The following is a 25,585-nucleotide window of genomic DNA, read 5'->3' on the forward strand; positions in this document are numbered from 1 at the left end:
CTTTTTTTTATTACTATTCAGATTCATTCTTGGCAGGACACAGGCAGCAGCAGTAATGCAAGCTTTTCCACGTCGCCCTATTGATATGCTTCCAGGAGGGGACCACCTCTCGGTAGGAGGTGGCTGTTCAGCCTCCAGGCCAAATTCAAAACTGAGGTAAGTGTGGATTTAAGTTACAGGCTGGGAAGATGGTGTGAAAGTACAGGTTGGTGTCACTTGCTCCAAGCCGTGGAAGGAGGGGTCATATCAGGAAAAGCAACCAAAGGGAGACTATAGGAAGTTGTAAGAAAGCAAATCCCCTGTTGGTTGCTTTGCTATTCCCCCGACAGCCACTCACAAAGTGTAAACTACAACAACATCTGGCTACCAAGACTCCGGCCTGAAGCAGAAATATCCCACCTCAGCAGCTTTCCTCCTCAACGGCCATGTGCCTCCCCTAATCTCCCACCAGCTGCCGCTGTCTTCCAATAACTGCCCAGGTCTTTCTGTGCATCTGAGCCACAGTCCATTGTGAAGTTTTTGTATGTAGAGCCCAATCTGAAATGTATAAGTTTGTTCCACTGTTTAAAATGAAGTGTACCAGCACAGCCCAGCACAATAGACTGTGGATTGGAGCAGCTGAGGAGAACAAGGGGATAACAGGCAAGCAAAGGGAATTGGAAGGAAGATGTAATACAAGGCATGAAAGGGGGACTGGACAGAAGAGGCTGCAAATGGTGCAAAAGAAGGAAGACAAAACTGCCAGCAGTGTGGGGGTGATCCTGACGGCCTGTCAACTCCACATCTTCTCTCAGTCTAATGATCAGCATTTGCCATTCTGATTAAACAAAAGGCAAAGGCGGGGACACAAGTATGGATTAGGAGAATGCTCTAACACATACAACCTCTCTTCTACTCAGCCTCCCCTTCTGGTCATGTGTTAGTTAGACAAAGACACAAGTGGAGAACAGTGTACCAACCATAAGCAGCTTCCCCATGCTTCTAGCAGAGTTGAAGGGTAAGAACTGGGAGAGATGGGTGAGACTGGAAAGGGAAGTCAAAATCCAGCTCTTTTTTCAGCCCGTACAGTCTCCCTCCAGTAGCAAGCACAGAAAACTTCCTCAAGTCTGCAGCTAAAGTCTCCTTATGGCAGAATAATGCACTGTCCTGATAAGCCCCAAAAATACAGTCCTGCTTTCTTCTCAAGACATAACCCCCACTCTGCACAGCAATTACAGTCAGAATACTAATGATACTTATATTGCATTATTTAACAACACAGCATTTATTAATTATCTAATCAACAGGAGCGTTAATGAATTAAACAATTATGCTTAGCCTTTCCAAAGCACTTTACATCTTCAAGGCACCGTACAGACAATATCTAATTAAGTTCAAGGCTCAGCAGAGCTTTTCCCACTGACCCCTCCATTTTGACTGTTCTGGATCCCAGGTTCTTACAGGACATGGCATGCTCTCATGCGTCAATGGCAAACCTTCCATTCCCTTCACCGGGAGTCACATGGTGCCACTGATGTCAAAGAGCCAGGAGTGTACATTATTTTTTATCACCCTCCCCCCTGTTCTGGTTCTGTCACTAACTTAACAAAAGACATTTATTCCAGCTACAATATTTCTCTGGGTGCTAACAGAAGCATTAAAAAGGTGATATAATTATTGAATAATTTGATGTGTGATTACTTGGACATTTTATCACTGATACCCACAGAGTCTTCATTTCTCAGCTAGTTGAGGATGTTTTTCTCAGTTATTTGTCTGAACTCTGCCTTTCAGTGGATGGAAGAGTATGTTAACTGCTAGGGCAGATTATAAAATGTCACGCCAGATTGTTTTAAGGGAGACAGTGATTTCAATCTATCAGTCAAACTCGCACTACCCAAGTGCCTTTCCCATAAGCACCCCAGGGTGCTGCACAATGTCAATAGACAATAGAAACACGTAGGTGTCATGTTTCGCTTTGCAATTGGACAGTGACTCTGAAGCTTTAAAAAGAAAGGAATTGAATTTCAGGACCAAGGAGGATAATATGCATGGGATTAAGACAGCATCTGTATGAACAAACAAACTCTGAAGTCTTTGAATGCTGAAAAAGAGTGATCTGACAAATAAGGAGAAAAGGGCAAAAGCAACGTTGAGTAAACCGTCATAAAGCATCATCAGCACTTAATAATTAAAATTAACCCACTGATTTATTGGTAGACAATCAAACTATTTGAAGGGATGAACCAAAGGCCACCAAAGTCATAGATGCCTTTCCAATGACTTTTCAATCGGTTTGGATCAGGCCCTTAAGGGGAACAGTGTGATTTAAAAGGCTTAAATTCTCTCTGCAGAATATTGTACTAACCGCAAACAAGAGAATTAACCAAATGATATGCAAACAAAATATTGCAGTGGTCAAATGAGAAGGAAAAGGAAGTATAGATTGGCATTTCTGCACAGGTCTCGTGTCTCAGTCTGGCTGGATTCCCGAGCAGATTAAAGTTTTAAAAGGTAGCTGCTATAAAAAGCTAGCTGTCTACCATGGGAGCCTTCTCCTGAACAGTGAACCATAAGGTCACCTATTACAGATATGAATTTAGTTCTTTGTTAAATTATTGTATTCAGCAGGATCTGATTCAAACATTTTGGCATTGGATTGGGGATGACGGACTGTGGACCACTATTAGCACTGTTATTTGCTGCGTCCAAAATACTCTACAATAGTGCTATTGCCGTTTTAGACCAGTATTCTAGAATACTGTGGTTTTATTTGTAAAGTGTTCTATAAGACAACCACCTGAGATAAAACGTTGTTTTCATCCCTGGCGTAATTTCATTAAAGTGACTGATGAATGAGGCCCTTATGGACAAATTCAACACTGACTGACCAGTCTGTCAAATATCATGCATCTCACATGACAACCACGTATTTGGTACCCCACAGTGCAGCCTCGCTGAGATGTCACGCTTTCAGTTGAGCTTCAGGAACCCTCTGTAGTTGTGGCTACGAGCCACTAGGGGCAACTGTAGCGACTGCTGAGCAGGCCTCTGGAGGTCTTTCTGGCTCCCCCCTGGCTGCTCCCCTTATTGGATCTAAGTGGGGAAGGGGCAGTTGGGAAGAGCAGGCAGCAGCAAAACCAAGCAGAAGTGGATGGGGCAGAAGGTGAGGGTCCAACATGGGGACCAGACTCCCCTAGACTCCCCAGCTTTAGTCACCCCAGACGTTCTCAGACAGCATTTGCCATATCCCCCCATCCAGTTCCCAGTGATCCCCCATCCCCTCGACCCAGAGACACTGGACACCCCCATCCAGGCTCCTACCCAACCATCAGTCACCCCCACCCAGCTACCCCAGCACCGTTCACCATCTACCCCCCCATCCAGCTCCTAGTCATCCCCCATCTCCTCTACCCAGGTACCTGTAGACACCAGACACACCCACTGTGATTCCCACCCATTCCCCAATCAGCCTCACCCAGCCACCTCCAGATACCAATTGACCATATTTCCACCAAGCCCCCAGTTGCCTCCCTCTGGACAGCCACTCCAGGCACTCCCAGCAGCCTTCCACCCAGCCACCAGATATCCCCACCAGATATCCCAACTACCCCTTCAAACAACCTCTATCCATCATCTAGCTACCCCCAGACCCCTCTGGCACCCACCAATCCTCCAGACATGTGCCAGAATGCTTGTTACAGCTGCCAAGTTTTGAGCAGTTCCATATCCCATCCCCATCGCAAGTTGGGACAGGGTCTGTTGACTATAAAATGAAGTTTAGGGTTACATGCAAATTATTTACAATCATACAAATTAAGTTGTTAATTTCCGTAAGATGTCAGACATGGAGCAGTGCAACACATGGCAGCTCTGATCACTGATGTCATTGAAAAGACTCCCATTGTCTACAATGGACATTGGATCAGGCACTAAGATTATATATTTTAACAAACATATATTTAAGCCTTTGCATAAGGAGGGTTCAAATAACTGACAAGTATCGAGGTAGCTCCATTTCTGTTTAGAGCATAATGCTGTCACATGACCTGCCTCTAGCCCGTTTTGTAGTTACATTTGCTATGCATCTGTACCATCATTTCCCACTCATGATACCTTTGAGGAAACATTCTAAGATGCTTGCTGGTTGTGTCAGTTTCCAACACTGGAATATTGTTGGGTGCAGCTCAAGATGTGAGCCAAACAACATCAGCAATTCTTAAAGACATTGCCAAGATTAAAATCAGACATTTCAAAAACAAATCTCTACCTACTCAATGATAAATAACTCAATTTAGATAATTTCATCAGCAAGAATATTAACCTAATTTACCTTTTACCACACACACTCGTTTAGATTTTGTTTTTCATTCAGCTCCCACAATGAAGGTAGCCTGGTCTATTTAATCAACTTCATATTTTTCCCCTCACTTTAGTTATCCTATATCAAGACAATACTACTGAAGATGGGGTTTGCAGCTGCTTAGTTTCACCAAACTGTATGGCCATTTTTGTTGCGCAAAATAATCTCTCTGTGTGAGGTCTGTACACAATACATCCCTGGACATGTACATGTATAGTGTGTATAGATTTTACAACTGATAATAACTACATTAAATCTCCTCAGGGCTTCCTCTAGTCAGAAGGAAAAAACCCTCCTTCTGTGCCAACACCTTGGTGTACTGTTTGCATATTATTAACCCTAGGAGTCTGGCCTGCATATGGAGTACTGGGTTGGTCACTTTGTGAACTGTAATACAAAACAACACAAACTGTAACCAAAGTCAAAAATATTAGTAGTATATTCTGATTCAGTTTGCAGAAGCGCAGTTCTTTAGTAAGTGCCAGAAAATGTCAACTTCTGTCAGAGAATCATATTTGTTAGAGATAGAAAGTATTATTCAAGTCATCTACTCCATCACCAGTGATTTCCCTAATGCTGTTCTGGTGACTAACCCTAATTTATATTTTGTCAAGTACTTCTGGATCTATGGCATATTATTCTAATTATTATACGACAGAGTTTATTACAGGTGCAGCTCCATTGGGCCAGGTTCACTGAACTGGATTCGCTGAACCTGGAACTGGACCATTTATTTCTCAGCACCAACTTGGATGTTCCTGATCCCAGGGGGATTTGCTCAAGGGAGGGCAGATGATGTTGTTGAAGATAGACTCCCCCTCTATTCTGCTAGGGGTTGTGGTGGCTCTGCATCCCATCCACAGAGGCTGGGAAGGAGATGGAGTGATCATCTTTTTAGATAATGCCACCACTTTTTGGACTGTGCTGGCCCTTATAGGTCCTCAGTAAACAGTAGGTTAGGGTGGCATTTTGCCATCACAACATCCTCCCCCACTAGACTTTCTTCTGTCAGGGGACAATGCAGAAGTATAGGCAAGGAGAAGCTGCCTACGGAGGATGGCATAGACCTTGGGGTGAATTTAGCTGAGGCAGATATACTAGGGATGAATTTTAGCCACGGAGTCCTCATGCATTGCCATAGCTAAATTATCCCTTCATATGAGACACATTCTTCACCCTCATTTAAAGCTTAAGTTTCAAAGTATTTCTGAGAATGATATTTTCATGTGACAACTCCCCAAATTCATACTGTGCTTCTTTTGCAATGTTTGAACCATTAACTTGAGCAACAGGGAAAAGGAAAGTATATGAGGGGGAAAGAATGATTAATTAATAATAGCGGATGCAACCTTCTGTTGGAATAGATTAGGCCTTGATTATAAGCTGCAAAAATGGGCAATATTTGCCTATAAAAGTTATCTAAGCAAGCCTACCCAGTCTCCTCCCAGATCTCTCACCTTTGTGGTCCACAACTTGACTGTCCAGTCAAATGATGATGTGACAAAGAGATGGGAAAAGTCGATCGGGCCCACTGCCATGTGGCAATTGATCCCCGTGACAGGTCCTTGGTGGCCTTCAAAGATTTCACCAATTCCTGCTTTACTGCAGAAAGAAAATACACACACTAACATTCAGGGACTTTTGAATACTAGGCTTTTTTCTTTATCTTCAAGTTCTTGTCTCACTGTTTCCCTAGTAAACTGTCATGCAAGCTGTAAAATTCAGCATCTTTCAGTTCAGGCTTTGTCTCTAGGGACATGCTGCTGTGGGCACAATTCATGCACTGGTGTGGCCAGAACCTCACTTACTGAGACTTCCTTAATCTGCAGAATACATCCATACGTGGCAGTTATACACAGTATCAACTATACTGTGCTTTAGAATAATATGAATAATAATAAAGGAAGACTCACAGAGCCAAATAAATCAGAGTGAGCCATTATCATGGGAATTAGCCATTAAAATTTCAAAATGCATAAATAACAAAGACACATCATTAGCAACTTCCTTTCTTTCTAAATATCTGAAATAACCTTCTCATGGCAGCTGGCCAGTTCACCAAGAAGCAAATCCTACTCATATGATTAAGGCGAACAGGATTTGTCGCCAAGTCCTATGGGCTAGTTATTGGTTTGAAAGAAAAGATTTCCATTTCAGAGGAATGTAGAACAGGAAGGGATCTCCTGGGTCCTCATGTCCAGTCCCCTGCTCTAGGAGGCAACTCTGTTATCTAATCCCATTCATAAACTTATCAAGCTCCATTTTTATTACATGAAATGCAGATCACCTGAGGAAAGACCAGAACAGCTATAAAGAAGGAAAAAATGTAAATCTTCATTAGACAGCGTATGCATAGTGTGTTACTCATTCTGTTAACAACCAACCCAAATCAACTTACTGCACTGCCTCACCATACAAAGAAAAGAGAATAATAACATCTCCCCTTCGGTCACACCACAAAAGGAACAAACTCATTCAAAATATCACCGGCTCCAACACAGCCGCAAAGTCCATGCAGTCTTATCCCTTCTCAGTAGCACCAGAGTAAATGCAGAGCAGCCAGAAGGCAAGGCCAAGAACTCTATTAGGAGGAACCTTTTCAGGCTCTCTCCTCAAACACCCCTATCAGCCATGGCAACATGGCTGAACCAGTAGCTGCATTGCCATTGGCTATCAGCCAGTGGTTGAATTCTGCAATACCTCTGAGGAAGCGCTGATTTACCGCCAGTCTTATTGTGGTCTTTTCTCCAGCCCTCCCTCCTTTTTCCACAGAGCTAATGGGCTGCATGGATATTTTATAGCTAGGTTCTGGGGATGTGGGGAGAGTGACTTGGATAGCTGTTTTTCTCAGATGCCGCTTTCTCCAGAATTTTGCTCCCCTCTGCACTGTGCTGTGATGGAGAGCATTGAGGACCGATGAAAATAAAATGCAGTTTGGGAATGATTCCCAACAAAACACAGGCAAGAGTAGCAAAGAAGCAAGAACAGCAAGAGCAGCTGACACTTTCCTCCTCTGGTGGAGGACAAAACAGGCACATCTGAAAGATTAGAAGTGCTAAATTAGAAATGACTTGGGCAGCTTTCACTTATCCAAACAGCCAAAGATTAATTCAAACCATCAGTCACTATAACCCCTAGACAGAGACATCGAGTGTTGCTGTACTATCAGCAAAAAAGGGAAAATAATCCTTTACAAAAGCGACTATTTGTTTAATATTATGAACAAATGTAACAGAGGGTCCATTCTTTAAACACTGCATCAACGTTAAGGAAAATTATTTGGACATTAGAATTATAGAAAACAACAGCATGTGAAGCTACATCACCCCAGTACATTTCAAAGTGTTGAATAAAATGTAAACCCACCAATGGAAAGCTGAAGAGCTTGTTCTTTACAAGAGGCTCTCAAGAACGCTGCACAATGAAAGTGTTAGCAGTTAACACAAGCACACAAGATGGCTGAGATTCATTTTAATGAACATGAGGAACTGATCTTTGAAGTGCCCCTGGGGAGATTCCTCTGGCTGCTAACAGCATCCTGAAATAGTTTACAGGGTGCAAAATAAGGAACTCATTTAAATTATGGAAGTGGATTTACACCTTCACCACATTGGGTGAAGAATAGGAGATCATTGTTAGAATGTACATAGCACCAAGGCTCTCCTCCTGATCTAATACTTGGAGTCATAGTTCATACTTCGAAAGATCAGTGCATGGGTCGATTCCCTATAATGCTAGAAAACATTCTAATGGGCAGTCTTTACACTGTGCTTAAGAAAGCCTCACTTTCCTATGAAGATCGTTAATGGCCCAATCCTGTGCTGCTTACTGAGGCAAAACAGCCATAGAAGTCAATGGGAGTACAGGTTGCAGGATCAGACTGCAATACATTTTGGGCGACATTTTGTCCTGCGTTATGCAGGTGCACTCCTGAGAAGATGGGGTAGGAAGCTTCTCCCCAGTGTAACCTGCTAGAAAAAGGCAGGCTGAAGATATCATGCAAGGAAGTTCTAGGCTGAGGAGGAGCAGTTAGCCACCTTGGGGTTGCACCCAGACCCCCAGCACACGTAAGGCACTAGGTGGGAGATATGCACAATGCTTTTGCTTTAAGAAATGGTGAGGAGTGCTGCTGAATGTTCTGTCTCAGCGTCCCAGGAGCCATTCTGCCCTGTGCAGGCAGAATAGCTCTGAGACTCTTCTGTGGGCTGCTGCCATTCTGCCTTCTTCTGTCCCCACCCCCAGACTCACAGGAGCATGGTTAGAATTTTGCCCTTTAACAGACTATATCTCTACCTGCCATTAACAAGAGTCTGGAGGTGTAACTGAACAAACAAGGTGGGCTGACTCTCCAGAGTGGAGACCTACGATGAAGCTAAGGGTTATGAACATTGGGCGTGGGGATGTGGCGCATTATCTCCCACTCTTGTCTTTTGACTAATTTTAGATCTGAATATCCTAAAACTAATCTATCTGTAATGGTGTAAAACTACAGAACCCGAACAGTGCTGATAATAATGGACCAACCCAAGAGGCTTATTGTTCTCCACAACACACTAGCACCCGCATCACCTCCTAAAGACAGAAACAGGATCTGCTGTAAGTAAGCAGTACTGAAAATCACCTTCCATGACGACAAGCTGTGTAGACAGTACCCTCCTCGCTGCCAACCACAAAGTTGTTGACGTCTCCTGTTGGGAAAGCCATTCCTGTAACTGCCACCGGCTTGGATTTATTGTAGGACAGCTCCATGCTCTCCTATCAAAACAGTCCAGAGTTATTTTTTTGTTTTTGTTTTTCAGCAATTGTTTTCTAAATGAAAACAATCATTTGGCTAAATGATGTGTTGATTTTGCATAGGACATCACAAGAAGCCACCACAATGTCACCAGTCATAATGCGTGATATCCCATTCACACTGCTGCATATCCCAGGTTCCAAAGCGGCTGGAATTCATCAGTCTGTGCTACATCTTCTTAAGTCAGACAGAGATGACAGGTGAGAATTTAAAAACTAATGGTGCAGAAACTAAAGATAATACCTTAATGGCTTCACTTGTCAGCCCCAGGCTCTAATAAAACATACAATACCCTTCTATTTACAAACATTCTTGAAATCAATTGTTTACTGAGAAACACAGGTAATATCAGATACACCCCGCACACTTACCAAACTATGCTATTTGTACCTCAGTAGAACGGATTTAGAAAGTTAGTGTCATGTCACCACTGCCATTCTAAACAGTATTTTTCAAGGGGTTGTTGTAGCAACCATAAACATTTGCTCTGGGTTCTATTGTCAAGTTGCAAGCATGTGAGCCGATTTTCTTTCACTTTCCCTAGCCACGCTTCAAACCAAATAAGCTGTGTCCATGTTTTGAAGTAACATGAGAGTGGATACTCTATTTTATTAGCATATCGTTTAAGCAGATTTTTTTTTTGCACATACACAACTCAAAACCACTTGATTTTGAAGCTTAAATTGTGTAACTCAAGAACCCACAATGCAGATGATGGATTTAGCAATTTTCATTTATAGCTATTTAGCCAGATATTTTTTCCCTTTTCAAAATTCCAAAGTCACTGGTCTTTTAGGGCCCAGTCCTGTAGCCTTCCCTTCCAGTAGAAGTCTTACTGAAGCCTGATGGGAGTAAAGGCTGCAGAATCAGCTCTATAGCATTCCTTACGAGCTGCAATATATCCTCCCATGAAAAACATTTGCCTTTGTTAAAAGAGCCAAAACAAAAACTAGCAAATTCATAGACATAACAATGTGGAGAAAATATGCATATGCTTGTGTGGGTGCAAATCTCCATAGGGCAGATCCTCAGCTGGTGTCTACATGGAGATCTCACTTTAATGGAACTCTGAAAATTGACATCAGCTGAGGATCTGCCCCCATATGTACAACTGCCACCTTGTGGCCATACACACCAATGCTTCTTTGAAAATCTGCCTCCATATTTCTAGAAGGTTTAAGACTGTGAGACAACCAGCAAAAGCTGTGAAATTCCGAGCTAAGACTAGAACCTTGACTTCAAGTTGCATGCTTTTCTTTGCAACAGCAGCATAAGTTCAGCATAGGATTTCTGACTCAGTGTAGAATGTACCATGTTGTTGGAACCCAATTCTGGAGTTGCTGTATGCATGGACATCCCATGTAAATGGAGAGGTTACAGAACGGGGATGTTCACAAACCCTTGTGTCAACTGTAGCACTGTGCTGTGTAAATGCATTTTGTGTCAATAACTAATATTAAAACCAAACAACTGATATGTATCTGCACAGGGGTAAAATTAGTATAAATGTTCATTTCAGAGAAATTTCTACTAGCTATTTTAAAACAAAATTATATAACTGTTGTGATCTATCTCAAGAATGCAGTGTTACTGTAGCCATATGGGCCCCAGGATATTAGAGACACAAGTTGAGTGAGGTAATAACTTTTATTAGACCAACTCCTGTTGGTGAGAAAGACGAGCTTTGAGTTAGTTTCCCTGACCTGAAGAAGAGCTGAGTGTAAGCTGGAAAGCTTGTCTCTCCCACCAACAGAAGTTGGTCCAATAAAAGATACTACCTCATCCACCTGGTGATCTATCTCACATATTTTAGTGAAACCCAGTAATAAAACATCCTTCTTCCCAGTAAACAGAAGAAAGAGGGATGTACTGGACTACAAACACATTTAAACAAGCCTCTCCAAAGGTCTCTTTCACTATCAGCTTTGTTGCTTAGTTTCCATTACTATAATCGTAGGTGGTTTGGAAATTTTTCCTGGATTTCCTTTAATTTCCAATACAAAAAAGCATGTGGGTGTGTGGGTGTGTGTGTGATGGGGAGCCAGTAACAACAAACATTCTGGGGTGGGGGAAATATTTCTAAAACTTTTGATTTGCATAGTTTGTTCCCTTAGTTACTGAATGCATGAACAAGCTAAGCTTTCCTACTTGTGGGATACCGTATCTTGGAGACATATAACTGGGTCGAGTGTGTTCTGCAGCAGTGCAATCTAGTCCATATTTGTTAAACAATCTAGAGTAAGTGCAATTTATACCACAGGCTACTTCTATAATTACTGTGCTTTAAAATGGATTATTTCATTTTCACTTGAAACTGACCTACATATTAACGTATTACAATAATTACATGATTTGTGGTAAAGGAAATGGGTTTTGGCTCTTACAGAAGACTGCTGGAAGCAAGCTGCACTCTTTCAAGTGCATCATTGGTTTTAGTTTGTGTAGGATATGAAGTTTTGGCTTTTAGGAACTATGTTCCATTAAGAAGGTATCTGCTTTAACCATGATGCTTTTTTTGTGTAGGTGAAAACAAACTCACCTGTGGTGTTGAGAGCATATCCAGGCTCCAGGAGCACATTTTGCCATCTGTAGAAACTGTAATGAGATTGTGCGCATTCTGTGTTCCAACTACATTTACACAGTACACGGGATGCTGAAAATACATTAACACCAGGAATCAGAGAGTGCATTCTCACTTTTCAAAACCAAATTTCAATTTCAAATGTCAGAGATGTTGATTTAAGAAAGGATTAAACAGTCGCATACTGCCAACATAATACAGTGCTCACCTACTTGCCAGGTAGGAATTTAACTTTTGGTTGGAACTTTAAAGACACATTATGGTGGTGGAAGTTCAAAGCTTCATTTTACTCCATTGTAAAACAACTGAGTAATGCTGTGAAAATGCTGAATTCTGTGGACGAGATTTCACCACAGGGACACGTCTGATTCTGCTGATAGCTTTTGATGCTGAAAATGACTGGCAGAGAGAAGCAAACCTTCCAAATGGAATGAAAATGTAGATTTTATTGGAGAAAACAGCTGCACAAGACTTGGACTTTGCCACAGTTTGGCTGCTATGCCAAATATTTTCAAATGTACTTCTATGGAAAAAATATGAACAAATCCACCAGCCTTCTTAATCAACCAATTAATATACTCAGATATATCAAAGGAAATCGGGAGTGACTCCACTAATCTATGGAGTTACTCCAGATTTACACCAGTGGAACTGAGAGCGAAATGTGGTCCACAGGCATTAAATGTGCCCATTTAACATGTTAGGATGTACACGGTACTTTTATTCTCAGGCATCGATACTTTGGGCTCCAAGTTATCATTTGACATCTGTTTGACGGCCTATGGGAAATGAGGTGCTGCTCCAAGCTCAGTTTCTAGTGGGCAAGTGTTCTCATCACCAAACCACTGTCACAACCAAGCACCCTTAGCAGCACTCTTCAAAGAATGGCCAGTGAGAATGAACTACCCTTTGGCCAGTACAGGTGGTCAGTCCAGATCAAGGATAACATGCATAGCTGTAGGGAAGTGTTGGGAAACTTGCACTGCTACTGTCTATTCAGTGCTTTTTTATGGATAAAGAGAAGACTTTGGTATCTAGACATGGAAACTTTTCACTTTTCACTAGCACTACATTTAATTAAAGAAAATTAATTAAGGGCCAAATTTACTAGTGGCCTCAACTCAGCTCCCATCTACATTCATCCAAGCGAAGACAATCACTTGTGTGCACAATCATTTGTGCATAGAAATGAGGGAACTTACATAGCAGTCTCCATATAAGGTGTACAGCTGCAATTCCGCCCCCTTTGAAGTGAATGGCAAAACTTCCATTGACTTCAGCGGTGCAGGATCAGACCCTATATGTACAAATTCCATCATTTGTGTGAACAGGGGACAGGATGCTGAAGGCCTGTATGCACAAGTGATTGCCCTTGCGAATTAGTGCTAGTCACAAACAGAGGCCAGATTTGGAAAATTTGCCCCTAAAGCTACATTTTTAAAGAAACCCCCTTAGGAAGCACCCTTTACTTGACCCCTCCTTGTGTACCAATTAACATAGGAATAAAAACTGATGAGCACATATTGTTACATGGTAAATTTTGTCTGCTCAGCCTAAGTTGTAATGGGCATTTGTCCTTGTCACAAAATCACCTACAAAAATTGATAAAGCAGCCCTAAGGCTAGAATTGCAAGGATGGGAGGACGATATAGGTCAAGTTGGCAGGTAGAGGCCAGACTCATCGGGGCACATATTGCCAGACCAGTGGTACCTTCCTGTAAAATGCCTGGCTCTAGTCAGTGCTGCCAGCTGTCTGTTTCATGAGTAATGATGTAAAAGATGTAAACAAAAGGAGCAAAAAGGATGACCAACTGTACTTAGCAAAAAGTGTAAATTGGCTCCTTCCTTTCACAGGAGAGATGCCAGCTTGTTTTTATTTATTTTGGAAATGAAATCATCATGCAGGAGCTTTTTGTGTTAATTAAAATTTCCTGTACTTCCAAATACAGCTGTGTGGTGGGTGTGAAAGGAAATTAGTGAGTATGTTGTGGTGGGGCTCTCTTTCCTGGGCACCGATCAGCGGGAATAAACTCACAGGAATTTTTTAACAATGTTAACAACATGATCTTTATTTATTCAGCTAACTAAAGAGAGCAACAACAACTAAACACATGTTTTCATGGGGGATATTTGTTAAAATAAAAATAAACATTCAAACCAGCACCTAGCTGCTTACTGTACAAAAGAACAATTTTCTTGATTCAATATACTACTTTGAGTTTAACAGTTATGAGCATGAGCCTGCATTTTGCAAACCAGGACTTAATTTAAATTAGACAGGAATTTTGCCTGTCAGGATTGTAGGAATAGCACTTAATTTATGTTTATTCTGAAGCACGACCAAACTTCATGATTCCATGTTAGCTAAGGGTTTGAAAATGGTTATTTATACCTGTACACATAGTCATACAATTCACACTTACGAATAAACCAAGTCATCTATTTCTAGGTGTCATGCTCATACCATTATACGTTGACCTCTGCTACTGGGAAAATGATCCAAGTTTTCGAATATCATTCCCAGGTGGTATCATTTTGTCTAAAAATTGTTTTGGGCACATGGGAAGAACATGCCTTCCCAGTATTTTTTTCCTCTTCACTGAGTTTTGGGCCCCAATCACTCCATCTGCAATTATATTTACAGTTTCCTGCCTCTCGTTTCCTGGTCTCCCATGTTACTGCATCACCACGTCAAGGCACGGTGTTTTCTTCCATGCAGTTTGAGCAGTGTTAGTCCCCTCTCCCCCTCCCCTTACTGTTGACAAAAAGGACACAAACATTAAGGAAATTCAAAGTAATGGTGCAGCTGTGATCCATAGCATAACTGGGGTATTAGAGTCAGACAAAACAGATGGTGGAAGAAATGTGGAGAACTGGATTCCTTTCCCAACCCCAAACCCCAATAATTGCAGACCTGCCATTTTTCTAACATAAATGGCGATGCAGTCATCGTATTTGTGCCAGAGTGAATTTTTGGCACTAAATTAAGTTTAATGATGGTTAGATATTGACTTTTAAGCCCAGGGATTACATTGTCATGACAAACTAAAGGCTGAAACTTGAACAGCAAATTACAAAGGTATAATCAGAGAATCACAGAAGTGAGAGGTGGAAAAGGTCTACTAGGTCATCTGATCTATTCTCCTGCCAGCACAGAATCATTTTCTTCCTTTGTCCAGTTCAGTTTCTTTATATTTCAGGTAATTGCCTATTGGAAGTTTATTCTGCAGCCTAAAAGTTCTCATCATTAAGAAATTTTCCTGATGTTCAGCCTACATACCCTTTGCTAAAATTCATCCCATTATTCCTGGTTGTTCTCCCTTATGTCCCCAGAATAATCCCTCCCCAGTTGGGGCTAAATCAGGCATTTAAGCTACTGCCATGCCCTGCACCACCCCACAATGACTGTGCACAGTTGCTTGGGGTGTGTATGTCCATGCAATTAACTTCATTCTCATTACGAGGGCAGATTGCTCCCACAGTGTGCTGGCTCCAATCCATGGAGCAGTTCAGAGTGGGTGCAGGGAGGAATCATGAACCCTGCCTTATCCGTATCCCTTTCTGGAGACTTATTCCCCAGGTGGGCATCAGGAGCAAGTTGTCCTTGCACTCCTCACAGCACTGGACCATTATTGTGAGATGCCCTTGTTTGGACATGCAATGTGGGGAGACTTCCTGAACACCCAACTGCAGGCCATCCATCACCCTTGGCATGACACCCCTTGAGCACGTGCAGGAAGCTGTCACCTAGCCTGTTTCCCATCCATTTTCCCCCCTTAAAAATCCATTCTCTTATTTTCTTGCATGTAACAAAAAACACAACATTGTAGAGGTATCTCAGGCTAAGAGATCTGCACTTCTCTATTGAATGTTTTTTCACAATGACATCAAGCCTTACCGTGTGAGCAGCAGCAGAAAGGGGTGTACGCTGAACTGGAGTCCTCCTGTGACTGCGATTATCCCACAGGACAATTTGGCCAGAGTATGTTCCACCAACAACCAGGTTGGGGTGAAAACGGGCAAAGCAGACAGACATCACAGAGGACTAGAGCAAAAACAGGTTAGAGAATGAAGGAGAGAGGTCAGTTCAATTGTCAGTCATCTGCATTTCTGTTCCTTAGGAAGCATGTTATAATCAATACTCTCAGGACTACAGTACCTGACTCTGTATTCCCTGTGCACCTAGGACTTCCAGTGAAGTCAAAGGGATCCTTGCAAAAAATGCAAGAATAGCCCCAATATTTGTAGTCCCATTGGTTCTGGAGAAAAAGTAAACAACAGGACAGGCTTTAGGCACTGGTGATGAGAAACCACCATCTAAGATACCATATGTGAGATGATGATGGGAAAGTGCCTTCCTGGGCTTCTTTTTAAAAAATAAAACAAAAACCCAGTATTTCCATTTGCCTTGCCCCTGCACGGAGATGCTTGTCCCCCTTGCAACCCAACAGGGAGATCCTGGATCCCTCTTGCGCCCCCATCCCTCTGGGAGACTCCTACCTCCCCTCACTCCTCCACAGGAAGAACCATGCCCCCACTTGCTTGACCCTCAATATGTTTACCTTCCCCACTGGCTCCTGTGGCACTCTCCTCAGAGGACCACTTTAAAGCAATGCAAAAGATTCTGGGGAATGTTTGTGAGAGTGGATAGCCCCAATCCTTTCCTCATCTGGGGGGACATCTAGCTATAGCCCTGGGGAACACAGTAACTCAGACAATACCTCTTTATTGGGTCAACAAATACATTGTACAATACACAAGCTTTGGGGCCAAGAAGGTTCCTTCTGAGTTGCAAAAGGGCTCACTTTCCCTACCACCGTCACTTGGTCTTGAAGGAGCAATATTCCTTAATTTACTGAGGGCTGGACTTACTATTGGGCTATAGCTGAGGGGGTGTGGAACCAGGACCTGGTACCTCCCAAGCTACCCAATATGCTGTTCTGCAAGGCACTGTGAAGTTGGGGACACGGCTATGGCATTACTTCCTCTCTGTTCTCTCCAGAATAATGTGCAGCCTCGAGTCTACCAGGGAACAGTCCCTGCACTCCTCATTTGTGTAAAACAAAGCACCACGCAAGTTGGACTCTTCTAGGTTCCATTATTCTCTCCTTAAGGAGCTATGTTCCATTTCTGATGTCTCTGATTTTGGGTGCCTGGCCTCCATTTTATGGAAATTGGAAAACAAAAGTTACTACCACTATATAATTTTCTGAGAATTCCTATACAAGTAAAGACTTGGTTTGCAAAAAAAGATGCAAATGTCACTTTCCTCAGACAACCCAGGGGGACAAGTTTTAGCCTAACTGATCTGTTGGTTATCATTAGAGTGTCAATATGACAGTTAAGGGTCACAATTATTTTCTTTTACTTTCAGACTGTTTCACACTAATGGCAACTGGGAAATTACCAGTAACACACTTATCTGTTATATGTTAATGGTTAGATATTTTAAATTGGTGAGAAATGACAAATTAATCCATTGTATTCAGTAATTAAATATACATAAATTATCATGCTTCAGTTGCATGAACAGAGCTACTAACACTAAGATAAACTTTGTTTAAACAAGTTGGTTGCATAATTAAAGACATGGGAATTGCCATACTGGGTCAGACCCATGGTCCCACCAGTCCAGCGTCTTGTCTCTGACAGTGGCCAGCACCAGATGCCGCAGAGGAAGGTGTCAGAACTTTGCTGTAGGCAAATGTGGCATAACTTGTCTTTCAAATTAGGTCTCATCCTGGTCTCTAATAGTAAGAGATTGCCTTAAGATCTGAAGCATGAGGTGTAATAAACCTTCCAAAATTTTTATCATTAACTATAAAAACTCTGGATTGCCACAATTTGGATGAAATAGAATAAACTGAGCTGTCCCAACTAAACAGTTTCTACTGAACTAACACTGATATAGCCAATTTATATTCTATAAAGCTATATAACGAGGCTCTAAAATAATTCAGTTGAAATATTCACAGTGAATGGTAATATAGTCTAGGAATGGCCAATCCTATACATTTGACCTAGCTGTCTCCAACACAGTGAAACAGTCTAACACTATCTCCTTCTCCCTAGTTCTCATGGGTGTTCTCCCTGACCTCTCTGACCCCTTTCCTTCTCCACTAAAGCTTTCATGTGGTTCTATGCTGTTATTCTTGCCTGTTTTAGCTCACTTCCAGCTGTGCAGTGGAGCATAATTATTTTATGGTGAGTTACAACATCAAGAATGAAGATTTCATCAATTTCAAAAATGACTCTTAGGCATGTAACTTTATATAAAAATATTTGTAGTACTACAGCATCATGATGCACTTAAAAATCAAGTATGATTCAGTTGCCATGCAACTTCCAGAGATCCCCCAGATGTTATAATTAAAAGAACCCTACATCACACATTCTACATTTTATCTCTTTATGTAATGGCTTTGTGAGTTGTTTTAATCAACCCATCACATACTTTATAACTAAGAAGACAGATCTTCTGACATGCAGTGAAATAGCCAGATGATTCTAAAATAATCTGGTTGAACCGCTAGATGTACACCCACAATGGGTGTAAGACTACACTTATATTTTAAGAAACCTAAATTCAAACAGTCATTCCACAACAAAGTTCTTAGTTTGCCTGAAACAAACTTGGAGATTCTGATGTGAGGCAGAGAAACCAAGCAGACGGTGTATTTTTAAATGTTGTGTTTTCATGGTTAGAATGTTTTTGAATCCAGAATCCCAGAATACACTTGGATGGTGAAGATATAAACTGCCAAAGTGTGTTTTTCATAAAGTTTGAAAATAACCCTTTGGTATGACTCTGACTTAGAAAAAAAAACATTGCTTCTAGTTTTACACATCCTTCCAAAGTAACTCACATTTTTCAGATGATGAAATGTTCATGTCCTTTTAATTATGTCAGTAACATTTTTCCATTGAAGAGAAAATCCTTTCAAATATTAGAATTTACCAATTTAAGGACCCCATTCTACTGTACTTAATAAGATGATTGTTCCCCTGAAGTCCATGGGAGTATCCACATGAGTAAGGGCTGCCTCCATTTAGCTATTTTAAAAACAAAGGGTTCACTTCTTAGCCTTAATAGGAGAGAGCTGCAAGCAGGTCCCCTGACAGTTTGGGCAACCCTGTGCTTGAGCAGAGCAGCAGAAATCATTCCCAGTGATCCTCCTCTTGCTTCCAGACTCAAATACACGAGGCCTGATCTTGCTCCCACTGAAGTCAGTGGGAGTTTTGCTATTGACTTCAAAGGAGCAGGAGTCATCTGATCGTCAGCATTAAAATAATAATAATAATGAACAATTCTTTGTGCTTCTGTGACATCTTTCAATAGAGAATCTCTAAGCACCTTCCCAACATTAACCAAAGGAGCATCCCAACATTTCAATGAAGTAAGTTGCAGCAACCATGGAGCCACCTCTTGTTGATGAATACAGCAGCTAGTTTAATGGCATACCACATCACCTCACAAAATGTTAGGGCAGGAAGGCAAGGAGAACACCATACCCAGCTCCCACTGATGGAAGAATTTAGGCAGCTAAAATTACACAAATTAGGTTATTGGGGTTAACAACTCTATACTCACTCAAAGTACAGAGGAACATTTAGTGACCACAAGTGGTCAGGGCCTCCAGCAATCCAATGAACGCTATCACTAGGGTGGGACATTGTTGCTATAACAACAAATGCAATTGGTTCAGTGTCATGAACTGAATTATCACCCATTCCTGTAGCACCGAGATGTTCCCAAAAAGGTCAGACCCAGTGCAGGCCAGAAGATGTGACAGGACCAGCACAAAACCTACCAAAACCAAAGATAATACCTTCACGGCTACCTTCATGTCTGAGACTAAATGTAAATATAGAGCATGATGTTCAAGGTGCCTTATTCTGACTGCCAAACCAAGAATGGCAATTGAGTTATTGTCTTATTTGAATGAACGCAAAAGAACATTGTTCCAAATAGGACTAATATTATTGAAAGAACTGGAAGACCAAAGACGCAACAGATACTACAAAAGATGTTCCACATTGGACTATTCCAGACAATGTTTTCTAAAAACTATTTTATAACAATCATATAAAGGCTAAACATTGTATAAATCCTGTGCTGAAACCTGTGCCATCAATAGATTATGTACCCACAGAGAGCACTACAGACTGCGGAATACTGTGGCATGAATGTCAATGAACTGAAGGGCCAGTCATGTGTACCCAGTCATACACACTTTATGACTGTGGCATGTGTTCTGGATTGTGCCTGATCTTATGTGGCATTGTACAACACAATTTAGTTGATATTTAGTGGCCAAGAAAGGGACGTAGTACATAGAAGTGTTTGCTGAATCTATTATTTTTCTTACTTTTTCATCAGATTATTTAATGTCTTAGGCAGCCATTTATGGGCTAAAATAATGCGGGATTCAGCTTTGGCCTGTATTTCAATTCCTGGGTGCTGGAAATAAAGTAGAACAGATTTCACATTATTTCCCCCCATAAATAGATCGGTGAGCCTTTATTTCAAAGTTTTCGGGGGGTCTATGCAAATGCCCCTATTTTCTGATTTACTTGGTTCCGCAAGAATGCATGACCATACTATGCATACCTATCATTTTACATATATTCATTCCTCTCACAAGCATGAGAGAAAGAAAATTTAACTGGTGTCTGAAAACAGTTACAGACAGGAAAACTGAACCCATTTTGCTCAACCCAGAAGTCTACCATTTAAAAGGATGGAAGTTGAATTGTCGTAGACTGCCTATTTCTGAATTTACTCATGCAGAGTGGTTTTTCTTATTTTTTTTTCTTACCCAATTCTAGAGAGTAGATAATAGGAGGGAAGGATGGAGAGTTTTGCAGAGAATATAATGTGGACAATTTACCATATGCATATAGTACTTACATATTATGGTGATGGGTCAGAGAGACACAGAGAGAGAGAGAGAGAGAGAGAGAAAGAGACATGCCACTTACAAACTACAACCATGTTTTCTTGACCAATACCTTCAGTACCCAAAGCCCGAGATTTGAGCCAAAACATTCAGATCCAAACTTAGATCTAACTGGGAGCAAGTGGGTGTTGAATAATGGAGTGCCCAGTAAGAAATCTGTGGGAGAGAGGGTTACTTTTTTAAAATGAAGAAATGCTGTGGTGAGGTGAGCGTTATTTTTTCAAAACCATACTGGAGTTCCTCTTCCCCTTCACTCCATCCTCTATCCTGGGTTCTCAAATTTTCATGTGCAAATTTTCAAAAATGTACGCAAATATGCAATCTACTGGTTTTTGCTTTCTGGATGTTGGTGGGTCTTCTATTGGTTCCGAATCACTGCTACTGGGTTTTGTGACTTGTACTTTAGGCTTCACCTCCATATCTCAAAGACGAACCTTGCTGCAAGGTCCCAGAGTGGTGCTGCTACCTGACTGGCATTCCATCATGCCTGTTCTATCACATAAAAGAGTGTGGACTGCTCTCACAATTGCTAGATTTGAGAATTCCGGTTAGCCCAGGCTCCACTGGGGTTAGAGAATTGCACAACTGAATGGGAGGCTGCAGACCCTGGTTAGAACAGCTGGGGATTTTAGTTGGCAAACTAGTACATTTGCTCACAAAGTTTTAAAACTTCTGCCTGAGGCTATAAACATCAAAAGCATTGTGGGAAACTTAATTTAAGAAATAAAACATGATACGGTTGCACTATAGACACAGCAAAGTGCAGGCTCCATTCAGACAAAAAGTTACACATACCTTTCGATAACTGTGGATTAAGGGAGCAAGGTGCCACATCCTGGCACCTATTTTACCCTGGACACAGAGGGAATGCTACAGAGGCAACAGGAGTGGCAACTTTGTTCAGATGTCTTTCTCTCCTGACTCTACGCCCCTGCACTCAATTTAAACAGGCCCACAACTCTCTTTAAGTGGCTGGCAAAGCTGTTTTTTATTTTAGAAAATTAATCCAGCCCAGTTTTGGATTAGTGATGGCATATCCCCTTAACCACAGATGCTCAGGACAGACAGTCATTTGGATTTTCCTGACTGGGAAGCCTGACCTCATTACCCACATCAGATGTGCACAGGGCCATAGAAACTGGCTGCCTACGCTCATGTCCATATATTTAGATGGCACTGTGCCCAGCCACCAGTTGAACAATTTCACGCAGACGTGGGTGCTAAATAATAATGACTTTAAATGGACTACAGAGACTGCATTTTGTGAGGTCTCTTGTGCAGGAAATCGTTCCCCTAAAGCAGCACCCATGATGGTGCCAGGTGCCTAAATTTGATGACATCTGATGGGCCACAAAAGAATATTTCATGAGTGATCAGAAGGGATATGTGGCGTTCACAGGAATTTCTATCTGCCAAGAAGCCAGATTATATTGCAGCAGGCACCTCTGAAGTCTACCTAGTATGAACGTGCATATGTGAATGGGCATTACTGCCTGTACATGGGGATGCTAAGCTTCCTCTGGTGCAGCCGCCACCCTGCCACCGGACACCTGGGCTGTGGTGGCCCGACCTGCACTCTGCCTCTTCCCTTCCCTGTTCTGCCCCTTCCCCAAGGCCCCCCCTACCTGCTGCTGCTGCCTGGTGAGTCCCTCCTCTCTTCTCCTCCACTCCACCCCCACCCTCTCCAGAGGTCCCTGCCACTTGTCACATCCCTCCTCTCCTCCACCCCTCTCCCCACGAGACCCCCCTCCATCTGCCACGTCCCTCCTCACTCCCCCATCTCCGCGAGACCTCCCTGCCTGCCAATCACCGCATCCCTCCTCACCTCCCGTCCCCGCGGGCTGAGCAGGGTCTAGGGCGGAGCAGGAGGCAGGGCCTGGGGTAGAGCAGGGGTGAAGAGTGGGCAGGGCCACGGGTGGAAGAGGTGGGACAGGGTGGTAGCCTCCCCCAGGGGAAGCTTCATTCCCCACCCATGTGCCTCTAGGTACCATCCTGAAGGTAATTCCACAAAAGACAGTACCAGGAGACAAAACGAATAACAAAGGAGTGCTACAGAGCCCAAGATGCATGTCATATGCAAGTATAATATATTCTTGAGGAGGTGAATCCGATTCCTTGCTTGAGACCCAGTGAAATGAACATCCGATGAAGTGAGCCGTAGCTCACGAAAGCGTATGCTCAAATAAATGTGTTAGTCTCTAAGGTGCCACAAGTCCTCCTTTTCTTTTTACTGTTCTGTGACTAATGAAGGGATACTATAGACATACTTGGACCTTCAAGGTAGGCAACAAAGGCTGTCCATAAATAAAATACCCACCAACCCATATACCAAATAAAATCCTTCTCCCAACCTCTCCCTGTCTTAAAGGACCAAGGATTGAAAAGCAACATAGAGACATAGCAAGATCAGATCAGACCAGTGATTCACCTAGTCTGGCATCCTGTCACCAATAGATGCTTCAGAGGAAGGTGCAAGAAACTCAGAGTAGGCAGTTATGGGATAATCTTCCCCTAGAAAAAGTTTCTCCTAAACCTTAGTGCTAGAAGCATGAGAAGCTGCTTCCCTTCCAAGCCTCTTATTTATCTTTAATATCAACCATTATAATTCTGGATATTCATGTTACCCATATAAATGTTTAAGTTAAGCAGAGATGGGGCAGGAACCTGGATCTGTGGGGTGTCAGGCAGGCAGCCACCACCTCCACGCTATTACCCAGCAGCCATAGGGTAGGGCTGCATGCTCTACCATATAGACACTGTGGAGATAAATACCACAGGAAATACCTCCTTAGAAGGCAGAACTGACAGCTTCTCTTGTCGTCCCCTATTGGTCCAGGCACTGTCGTTAAACCCAGGAGAAGTTTCAGGAAGCATCTGTGCTACAAGGAGGGCTCCCCTGACAGCTGTAGTGATGGACCTGCCACTCAGCTTGGTCTTGGACTTCTATCCCTGGGCTCCAACTCTTGGTTTCTGACTCCAGCTCTGGCCTTTAGTGCTGCTCCTGGCCTCTGACTGACACTGTTCTGTCCAGTAGGCCTGACTGCCCAAAACGCAGTCATGACAAGCCCTTTTTGAATCCTACAAAGCTCTTGGCTTCAATGCCATCTTGTGGCAATGAGTTCCACGGGATAATTCTGCATTATATGGAAGAATTCCCTCTTTCCTCAGTTTGGAATTTGCTACCTTTCAGTTTTGCTGGATATCCCCTTGTTCTTGTATTAGAAAACAGGGGGACTAGAAGTTCTCAATCATGGAATTCACACTGCAATCAACAGAAGTCCTGCACAAGATACAAATGCAGAAAAGACAAGATATGAACTGTGGCTACAAGGGGAGATTTCTCCCCTTAGCATTCAACAACATACCTACTGAAAGCCATTGGGCAGGAAGACCATGGGCTTATCTACATGAGAAAGTTAGTGTGCAGCAAGCTTGTGTGTGGATTTACAGCATGCAAGCTACTCCAGAGTAACTCTCCATGTGGACACCCATACTGCACATTAGGCTAAAGCGCACCAAAGCATTCTCAACACACACTAGGAGTGTCCACATTGGGAGTTAGTGTAAAGCAGCTAGTGCAGTGGTTCTCAACTAGAGGTCCGGGGCCCTGTGAGGGGCCACAAGCAGGTTTTGGGGGGTCCGCCATGTGTGGCTGGTGTTAGATTCACTAGGGCCCAGGGCAGAAAGCCAAAGCCCTGCCGAGCAGTCCTGCAGCCTGGGACCCTGAGCCCCAAACATCCAGGGATGAAGCTGAAGCCTGAGCAACTTAACTTTGTGGGCCCCCGGTAATTGCCCTGCTTGCTACCCCTTAATACTGGCCCTGGCTTTGAAATGGAGAAAAACAGTTGTTGTGGCACAGGTGGGCCGTGGACTTTGTATATGGGGTGGTGGCGCAGGCTCAGAAGGAAAAAGGTTGAGAACCCCATATCTAGTACACTGTAAATATACACCCGAGCTTGCTGTGCACTAACAGACAAGCCTTGGGTAGTTTATCTGTGGTCCTCACCTTCCTTAAAATGTCTGTGTTGCTTTGCAATATGAAACTGAACCACCCTCCTCTTGATGTTATGCCCACTTGTCATAAATATAAAGGGAAGGGTAAACCCCTTTAAAATCCCTCCTGGCCAGAGGAAAAATCCTCTCACCTATAAAGGGTTAAGAAGCTAAAATAATCTCACTGGCACCTGACCACAATGACCAATGAGGAGACAAGGTACTTTCAAAAGCTGGGGGGAGGGAAAAACAGAGTCTGTCTGTGTGATGCTTTTGCCGGGGACAGAACAGGAATGGAGTCTTAGAATTTAGTAAGTAATCTAGCTAGATATGCATTAGATTATGATTTCTTTAAATGGCTGAGAAATTAAGCTGTGCTGAATAGAATGGATATTCTTGTCTCCGTGTCTTTTTGTAACTTAAGGTTTTGCCTAGAGGGATTCTCTATGTTTTGAATCTAATTACCCTGTAAGGTATTTACCATCCTGATTTTACAGAGGTGATTCTTTTTTACTTTTTACTTCTATTAAAATCCTTCTTTTCAGAAACTGAATGCTTTTTCATTGTTCTTAAGATCCAAGGGTTTGGGTCTGTGGTCACCTATGCAAATTGGTGAGGATTTTTACGAAACCTTCCCCAGGAAGTAGGCTGCAAGGGTTGGGAGGATTCTGGGGGGGAAAGATGTTTCCAAATAACGCCTTCCTAATAAATAAACCGAGATAAACATTTGGTGGTGGCAGTGGAAGTCCAAGGGCAAAGGGTAAAATAGTTTGTAGTCTGGGGAAGTTTTAACCTAAGCTGGTAAAAGTAAGCTTAGGTGGTTTTCATGCAGGTCCCCACATCTGTACCCTAGAGTTCAGAGTGGAGAAGGAACCTTGACACCACTGAATTCAATGGAAAACCTGCATTGACTT

The 25,585-nt window shown here is 42.5% G+C and overlaps 1 protein-coding gene across 8 annotated transcripts in view; it reads right to left on the reverse strand.

Annotated features, from left to right (window-relative positions):
• Window positions 1-25,585, reverse strand: part of DYNC1I1 (dynein cytoplasmic 1 intermediate chain 1) — a 262,038-nt gene that overhangs the window by 41,793 nt on the left and 194,660 nt on the right. For 7 of the 8 annotated variants that reach the window (XM_048838190.2, XM_048838186.2, XM_048838188.2 and 4 more), the window contains 4 exons: window positions 15,617-15,763; window positions 11,677-11,790; window positions 8,964-9,097; window positions 5,800-5,944 (listed from right to left, as the gene is read on the reverse strand). In XM_048838190.2, the coding sequence (XP_048694147.2) occupies window positions 5,800-5,944; window positions 8,964-9,097; window positions 11,677-11,790; window positions 15,617-15,763 (540 nt within the window). The remainder of the gene's footprint in view (window positions 1-5,799; window positions 5,945-8,963; window positions 9,098-11,676; window positions 11,791-15,616; window positions 15,764-25,585) is intronic. The other variant, XM_048838191.2, reaches the window with a different exon arrangement.

Source organism: Caretta caretta, chromosome 2 (genome assembly GCF_965140235.1).
Source record: "Caretta caretta isolate rCarCar2 chromosome 2, rCarCar1.hap1, whole genome shotgun sequence".
In the NCBI taxonomy this organism is placed as follows: domain Eukaryota; kingdom Metazoa; phylum Chordata; order Testudines; family Cheloniidae; genus Caretta; species Caretta caretta.